The 9,153-nt window shown below is 44.1% G+C and overlaps 1 protein-coding gene across 1 annotated transcript in view; it reads left to right on the forward strand.

Annotated features, from left to right (window-relative positions):
- The window catches only part of nr3c2 (nuclear receptor subfamily 3, group C, member 2), a 103,169-nt gene extending 94,478 nt beyond the window's left edge, over positions 1 to 8,691 (forward strand). Inside the window, exons 8-9 of the mRNA XM_067441343.1 lie at positions 5,163 to 5,320; positions 6,795 to 8,691. Of these exons, the coding sequence (XP_067297444.1) occupies positions 5,163 to 5,320; positions 6,795 to 6,950 (314 nt within the window). The 3' untranslated portion in view covers positions 6,951 to 8,691. The remainder of the gene's footprint in view (positions 1 to 5,162; positions 5,321 to 6,794) is intronic.
- The last annotated feature ends 462 nt before the right edge of the window (positions 8,692 to 9,153 follow it).

A 9,153-nucleotide genomic window follows, 5' to 3' on the forward strand; every position in this document is an offset into this window, starting at 1 on the left:
AACGGCAACATGCTTTCTGTACGGACCAGTAAATGTTTGCCACGTAGCAGCCCCTTGAGGCGGCGCAGTGCCAAATGTACTGCCAGCAACTCGAGGCAATTGATATGCCAATGCAATTGGGGTTCCGTTCACAGACCCCCAACTGCATGCCCGTTGTACGTGGCCCCCCAGCCCATGGTAGAGGCATCTGTGAATTGCACAGCATGCCTGGACACTTGTTCTAAGGGCACCCCAGCCCGAAGAAATGTCGTGTCTGACCAAGGACTGAAAATTTGGCAGCAGTACGGAGTCACTGGGACCCGGTATTGACCGCTCGGCCATGCCCACCTCGAGACTCGGGCATGGAGCCAGTGTTGAAGCGGTCTCATATGAAGCAATCCGAGTGGCGTTACCGCGGCTGCAGATGCCATATGCCCTAGGAGCCTCTGAAAGAGTTTCAGTGGGACCGCTGTCCTGCCCTTGAATGAATTCAAGCAGTTCAACACCGAGCGGACTCGCTCCTCCATGAGACGCACAGTCTGGCTAACCAAATCCAGCTCTATACCGAGGTAAGAGATTCTCTAAGTAGGACAGATCTTGCTCTTCTCTCGGTTGACCCGAAGGCCCAACAGGCTGAGGTGACTGAGCACCATATCCCTGTGTTCGCACAACTGCTCCCACGACTGGGCGAGAAAGTTGATAATGCGAACGCCGCGTTCTCGTAGTGGAACAATGGCTGCCTCCGCGACCTTCGTAAAGATGCGAGGCGACAGGGACAGCCCGAAGGGCAGGACCTTGTACTGGTATGCCCTCCCCTCGAACACAAAACGTAGAATAGAGACATGAAAGTACGCGTCCTTCAGGCCGATTGCTGCGAACCAATCCTGGGGACGGACACATTGAAAAATGCGTTTCTGCGTTAACATCCGGAACGGGAGCTTGTGTAGGGCCCAGTTCAGGACACGCAGGTCCAAGATTGGTCGTAGCCCACCCCCTTTCTTGGGCACGATGAAGTAGGGGCTGTAAAACCCTTCATCTCGGCTGGAGGAACCGGCTCGATCGTGTCCTTAACCAATAGGACCTCGATCTCTGACCGCAAGACTTGGGCGTCGCTGCTTTGCACCGAGGTGAAGAGGATGCCTTTGTACTTGGGGGGCCCGGCGGGTGAACTGAATTACATAGCCGAGTCTGATGGTACGGATGAGCCAATGGGACGGTCGAGGGAGCTGTAACCAAGCTCCCAGTGCCCGTACCAGCGGGACCAACAGCACCACAGACATGCCCCCCGGGGTGGGGCAGCGCAAAGGAGTGCTCAGGCGCGACTCGGGAGGCCTGGAGGCGGCCCGGATTGTCGCCCGAGTACTCCTGGTACGGGCAGGGAGTGGGTGAGAAGGCCCGGAGGCGTCCTCAGAGACCACTCGGCTGCCTGCTGCCCGGAGACAGGGAGGTGGGATACTCAGACCCGACTCGGGAGGCCCGTGGGCGGCCCGGAGTGTTGTCTGAGTGTTCCCGAATGGGACAGAGAGTGGCTGAGAAGGCCCGGAAGCGTTCTCAAAGCCCACTCTGCTACCCCCTGCCAAGGGAAGGGGAGGGAGGGAGACACAAGGCCCGGATGCATTGTAAACTGCCACCCTGGCCCTCTTGGGGCCCAGGGAGATAGGAAACTGCTCTTTTCGTGAAAATGTGGGTACTGCCGAGTTCCGGAGAGCTGGCAGCAGATGTACAGAACCAGTCGGGGCCCCCCGGTCCTCCTCCGGGGGGTGGGGGAGGGATGCGGACATCATCTCCCTCAAAGCAGCTCCTCTTCTCCCTGGGCTGCCTGTCTCAGGGTCGCTTCCTCTTGCGCCCGGCACCCTACTTGGCTGGTGGAGGCTGCTGCTTTGGATTGGCTTGACAGGAGCGGAGGCGGACGTCAGGGGGACGCCATCGGCAACGGGCAGACGGCGGCCGGCGATGAGGTGGAGGCAGCAGCGGGTCGCCGGGGCAGGATGTTTTTAATAGCCTCCGTCTGCTTCTGGGCCACTGAGAACTGATGGGCAAAGTCCTCTATGGCGTCGCCGAAGAGGCCGGCCTGGAAGATCAGGGCGTTCAGGAGTCTCACCTTGTCCGCATCTCTCATATCTGCCAGGTTCAGCCACAGGTGGCGGTCCTGGACCACCAACGTGGCCATCGCCCGACCCAGAAAGCGTGCAGTGACTTTCATCGCTCGTAAGGACGTGCAATTCCATGAGCGCCTTGGCCTGGTAGACCTGCAGGAGTGCCATGGCATGCAATGCTGATGCAGCTTCTCCGCAAGCTGTGTAAGTCTTGCCCGTTATACTGGACAAGAACTTACACGGCTGCCCACGACTTCGAGATCTCCTGATGCACTTCCGGGAAGAAAGGCACCGGGGCGGGGCGCCGAGAACCAGCAAAGGCCGTCCCGAGAGGCCAATCATCCAACCACGAAGGTTCGGGACACGGTGGAGGGTTCCAGCCCTATGCTTGCGGCGGCCAGGGAAAGCATAGCCGTAAGCTCTGGGTCCGACTCGGGCAACGCTGTCACACCCGAAGGGGGAACTCCACCGGCACAGTGGAGGGGGGAGGGGCCCGAGGAGCCAGCTGAACCGTCGGGTTTGCCCTGACCGTCACCCTCAGGTCCCCACCCATGTCATCAGCCAGAGTAGCAGCCTTCTGCTTAGGCACAGAAGGGCCACTAGACTGGGGGATGCGCAAAGGTGCTCCACCTGCCTTGAGGTATTGGAGTCTGGACCTAAGCACTGCGATGGTCATATTCCTGCAATGGGAACAAGACTCATCCACGAACGCAGCCTCAGCGTGCTGAACGGCCAAACACGTGAGACAACGAACGTGACCGTCAAGCGGGGACAAGAAGCGACTGCACCCAGAAACACACGGTTTGAATGACATCTTGAAAAAGATGCAGGGTCAAACCGTGTTGCTCTTTTAGAATGGAAAATCTGCTCTTTTCAGACGTGCTGAAGCACTCAGGGAGATGACCGCGGCTAGCGCACAGTCCACAGTGCAAGCCTGTTAGTAGCACTCAAAAGGGGATACGCCCAGCGAACCAACAAAGCTCTTTTTATGAATGCAAACAATTGCAAGTGGTCGGTCGATCACTCGCTGAAGTGCCGTTTCACCCACACTGGCAGTTCTCCTTTCTCTCACGAGACTCAATTTCACACACTCTTTGTAGAAACAGTAGTACTGTTCGGCTCCGAAGTAGAAACCATTGATCTGCCATTCCACTTCCTATTTATACTCACGCTGCGGGGCGGAGCATGGAATGTGCGGATCACATGCCAATCTCTGATTGGCTCATTTTTACACACTAGAAGTAGATAGGTCTCTGAGATCAGATCCCAATTCGTCGGTCTAAGTCCGACGTACGTTGAACGTGACCGACTGAAAGGGAACAGTTATTTTACATTTTAATAATATTTAATTTTAATTAAATTACTGCAGCCTTGTTCAGCATAACAGACTTCTAAAAATCTTACAGATTTTAAACAGCAGTGTACATTTTGTGCGTCAAAGAATTTAGACACTAGTTGTTTTTTTTGTTATGTAATGTCTGCATTATGTAACAAAATATACAATTAAGTAGCATTAATTTTAAAGAGATAGGACTGGCAAAATGTTCAAGCTTTTAAATAATAAAATTATTAATTGTAAGTATGGGTTTAAACACATATTCTAAGTTGAGCTCAATCGACTGCACTTATGTTGATTTTTCAACAAAAATTAATTTAACATTTAATTAAAAGTGAATGTGGCCAATCCGTAAAACATTTAAATACTTACTCTTTTAAATATTATATCAAGACATAATAATATGCAAGTAAATATGCACAGTTTTATACATATATGCAATTTTACATTGTTGCCATGACAAAGTTTTAACAGAAGAATTACTACTTTCACAATATTGTAAGCTTTACATTTATGATTTACATTTTATGAATCGCCTCATTTATACCATTTTAAATGCATCACCATTAACTTTATGCTTTTTTAAACAAAAACGGGGACAACGCTATTTTTCGTGGTAATCAACATTACACAATGTTGATTGACCTTAATTTTATTGAACTCCCTGCATCTGCATCTGAAGTTGTTGCTATCAATAGCATCAGTTTTATGTTAATCTACAGAACAGTGCATTAATCAGTGTACCGACAAAGCTCTTTAACTGACTCTTCCTGTCAGATATGTCAACAAAATGACAGACTCTACTGGCAGAAGAATGTATTTCTTTTGACAAGACACCAATTAGCGCGGCGTAATCATCCCACTTTTTATTCACTTGGGCTCTAAATGGCAGCCTGTGGCTAATGAGGCTGGATGTGGGTCAGTGGGAGAGGAGAAAACAAGGGGAGGTGAGCTAAGTCGAGAGCTTTAAGCATCCTGAAGACCTTCTTGCTGTAATTTGGTAATGTTAACAAAACGTGTAATCTTTTTAGTTAGTTCCGTGCTAAGAATTAGGAACATGTTTATGCCTTAAGGCTACACTGAGTATTATTAAATGATGTTGGCTCTTGCGTCTTAATAAAAACTTTTTTTTTAATTAAAAGTTTTCCGTAATTATTACTATACAACCTTAAGCGGCAACTAGGTAATTGCTTTTTTAGCACGTACTGCTTTGTCTGCAAAAATTGATTATTGTTATCAAAATCGCATTGAGACAAACAGAAATGAAACAACTAAATTGGCCAGTCAATGGGATGCAACAAAATTACTATTTCATCAGAATAGACGTTATTTGCATGTTGAAAGATGGTGAGTGAGGGTGAGCTATTTCTTTTTCTGCTGTCCATAAGCTGTATGCCACTTCACGTAGTTGGCTGTAGGCCATAACTTATAAGTGCACTTTTTCTCTACAGGATAGGAGAGAATTACTCCCTTCAACCTGAATGAGATTCTATCGCTCATCTGCCAAAAGTGAAAGTACTTTTCAGTACTTAGATTGAGTTAATCCTGAATAACTTTACACAAGGGAACATTAATCACCTGAGAAGGTAGTCTGCGAGACAGACAGATTAGAGGGAAGGAGATGAATAAAGAGACTGACTGACAGACAGACAGACAGATGCAACTTAAAGGAAATAGTGTTGTTTTACTCACTATATAGCGAGTACTGGCCACTGTAACAAAGTGACATCCTTTTTTTTTTTTACTGACAGTGCCCAAAGATGGTCTGAAGAACCAAGGGGCATTTGAGGAGATGCGTGTTAATTACATCAAGGAGCTCCGCCGTTCAGTTGGGAAAGCCACTAACAATTCTGGCCAGACATGGCAGCGCTTCTTCCAGCTCACCAAGCTATTGGACGCCATGCATGAAGTAAGTTGAAACACTCTCCAGTTATTGGCTAATAGATCAAAGTCAGACAAAAATCTGCTCTAATTATCCAGAGTAAGTTTATCAAGCTCATTGGTCTTTCCCAATGGTTCCCTTAAAAGGCACTCATACACATCTAGACATTCTAACTACACCGCCCTTATCTAATCCCTGTCATGCAAGAAACACCTCATCGGATTTCCATCTGTCATAATTATGCTAAATGTTTTAAATATCGCTCAAGCAAAGAGGTTTTAAGGTTCTTGATTTGAACACGAGAAATATATATAAATAGGGATTTTCCAACTTTATAGTTAGTTAGCACAGTTAGTTCTTGAATAAAGATGTGAGAAAAATACTAAGCTTGAGATTATAAAAAATGTTTTGCCAAAAATAAATAATTGCTTTGTATAGTCATTGCACCAAAGCCATAATAAACTATAACAGAGAGTGGACAAGGAGGCGGGATGTGGGCGGAGCTGAGGTGATGTAATGACTAACAGACAGCGGATACATGGCTATCCACCTGTCACTCAAAGTAACCATGCCCTTAATTATACAGAACTTTAAGGCTTTATATAATGTAAACGAATGAGTTATAAAAAATCACCCCCTCATAGTTGTCACGAAGGGCAAAATTTGCTGTATAGACCAAAGCCATAAATGTTTTTTTTATTCTGCTGTAAAGTTGGGAATTTTAACATTTAGCTCAATGAGATTCTGCTCCCTTCTGTAATTCTCCCTTTGGTGAATTACAGTTTAAGTTACTTCCGTATTGGCTTCAACAGAAAGTAGGGGAGGTTGCCACTTGGCTTATATACTTTGTTTTTAGTATTAGAAATCATCAGCTTTATTTTAATAGTATCTGTATTAAGTGCAGACCCCATTTTGACTTTGAACATATACATACATAAAACTGTTCTTATTTAAATAAAATAGCTTGAATTTGTCCATAAAAATAAGCTGATATTGAGGTATCCACAAGAAGTGTTCATTTGATTTGTGATTATAAGCGGAAATGTTTAAAATCACTGGATGTTAAAATATTACAGCTGTAGATTATTAAAGAGTTATGTCAAGTGTGCATTCACATGAAAAACTGCCATCTTTCATATTGCCACTGAGAGATGAGAGCCGCAGTTCATTTCTGAGAGCTGTTCATTTCTAATCACTTTTTGCACTGCTGCCAGCTCAACATTTTGTAGAAGTACTGGAAAAGATGTTTTGAATTGCACTTTAGGGCGAAGAACACTTGACAGCAGTGTTGATTTATTAATTTGTAAGATGAAGGGAAACAAGTTCTGCCTAAAAGCGCTTTGGTCAGTTAGACGGAGCATCCATAAATGAGCTCAGCTGCTCTACTGTCTTTCCCTTTCTTATACATCAATACATGTTTACCCAGACTCATGTTTCATCAGAACATTAATGATAAGCACTGTCATTTTGAATTAAATATGAAGTGTTTCTCTCTTTACAGCTTGTGGGCAGCCTGTTGGACTTTTGTTTCTACACTTTCCGTGAATCCCAGGCTCTAAAGGTTGAGTTTCCCGAGATGCTGGTGGAAATTATCAGCGATCAGATACCAAAGGTGGAGTCGGGCCTAACACACACCCTCTACTTTCATAAGAAATGACTGAAAGCTCGCAAAAGGAGAGGAAAATGAAGGATCAACTGAGAGGGAAAACAGAGGACACCCAGCCCTCAGAAAGCGAAAAAGAGCAAGCCCGCTATGCACAATGCAAGGCGTAACGAGAGGCTTGGTTTAAAGCCATATAAGGCTTGCGTAGTGAGGGAAGGCAAAGAGTGATCTCTGTACCCGGCCAACAGAGAAGAACTCATATTTCATGTGACAGTGCGTTTCTTACCCCCAAAGACAATGCTGACAATGTTCTATATGGATATGAAGCCATATTCTTTGGTAAAGCTATAGTTCACAGTCACATGTGAATACATCACACACACACACACACACAGTAATATGGGCCCACATACTAGACATATCCTTGACTCCCAAACCTGTCAATCAGCCAGTAAATGCCATTGCATCCATTTGTAATTATCCCAAAATCTGGCACTTGTAAAATTAGAGATTCAGGAATAAAACTGCTCTTTATATCTGGTTAAGAATTATGTCCTCCACAACTGTATTACATTTGGATGTTTGCAAATACTTAATGAGATAGGACATATTCCAAGGGCTACAATACATTAAATTAAGCCGAATTGAGACTAATTGGCGCATAAAAGTTAATGTAGAAAGAATCAAATCTAAATTTATCTGCAAAAATGGCATCAATGTAACATTTTGATGACTTGAAGTGTTTACATAGAGAGAACTGGCCACGCTGATGGAGTGCTATGGTGGCCCGATGATTGATAAGCTGAAAAATGGCAGCTCGACAAAAATGCTATTGGATAGGAGAAATAATGTTTTTTTTTTTTTCTTTCTTAGGTTTTGTTTTTTACATTTGGAATACAGCAAATACTATGGCTCTTCTTGTAAAAAAAAACAAAAAAACACTAAGCTCACTCAGACACACACGGCACATTTTGTGTGCGAGATGGGACTGTAGCAAATATAGTAAATTGTACCTAAGCTGTTACTAAACCAGCTCCCTTTTGACGTTAAAAAAAATACAATACTAATTTACAGTTCCTGAAGAGAAAAGCATTTTATACGATTGTACCGTTTTTTGTTTCGTTTCAAAGAATCGATCCAGCTAGAAGCCATTTTCTAACACGGTGCTTCTGTTTTCTTAATGTAAAAGTAGACGATTTTCAGTAGCAGCACATGTACAGTTAGATACAGTATGGGATTAATCAGCTTTTTTGAAGCATACAGCTTTCATATTAGTGAACAACAATAACGGTAACCTGCTCATAAACACACAGTGTATGTGTATCTTATGATTATAATTGTTGCTTGTAGGCATATTTTTTAAACGTTGTACATAGGACATTTTTTTGTTAAACCACCTTGCAATTAAAACCTGGCTATTGGGGGGGATAGCAGTTGACTTGAGAGTACTTGAGTGAATTGTATCTAAAAAAGGAATTTGGACCACTGTTTCATGTTTCATAACCCCACTGTGCTACTGATGGAATCAAAAGAGGTACCGCTTGTTCTGAAATGCTGTGAGTCTGAGGACAATGAAGGTCTGTTTTTTTGTGCATCTGTGTGCGTGTATTTGTTTTTCTGTTTCTCTTAGATTTCTCAAAGGCACAGGAAAGCTTTATTTTTGAGAGGGCATTGTTGGGTTCCTCTGTGATAGGATTAGTATGATCCTATTGGCTGATTTTGATTTGCACAGACACGATAATGTGATAATTGGGTTATTAGATGTTCCGCTAATGTGTTGGTTATGTAATGTGCTTTGGGGGGGTGGTGTGGGGGTGGGTTTGGGGTATGGGGGGTCAGTTTGGAACTGGAAAGGTCCAAGAACTTTTGATGTTTGCCTTTGTGATGTAGCTGGTTGGTGGTAAGCGACTGTTGGAGGACAAATATCATAATTATAATAGTTCAAAAAGAACAAATCAATCAATCTGTGGTACCCAGGCAAATCCCATTTCACCGACCTGTCAATACACTGTATGTTGAACGTTTTTGATGGACCTAAATCTAGATGTTGCAACGGTATTTACAGTAGTCTCTTTTTTCCCAACCTTTCCCTTTTTTAAATACACAGATATATACATATAAAAGAATAAATGTTAAAAGGTTCATAGGATGTGAAGTATTTTTGAGAGATTCTATTTTGCTGGACACAATATATTAGTAATTTGTCTAAAAAGAGTATATGAGATCTTTTGTAAAGTGAAATGTTTATGCATGCTTT

Source organism: Pseudorasbora parva, chromosome 4 (genome assembly GCF_024679245.1).
Source record: "Pseudorasbora parva isolate DD20220531a chromosome 4, ASM2467924v1, whole genome shotgun sequence".
In the NCBI taxonomy this organism is placed as follows: Eukaryota; Metazoa; Chordata; class Actinopteri; order Cypriniformes; family Gobionidae; genus Pseudorasbora; species Pseudorasbora parva.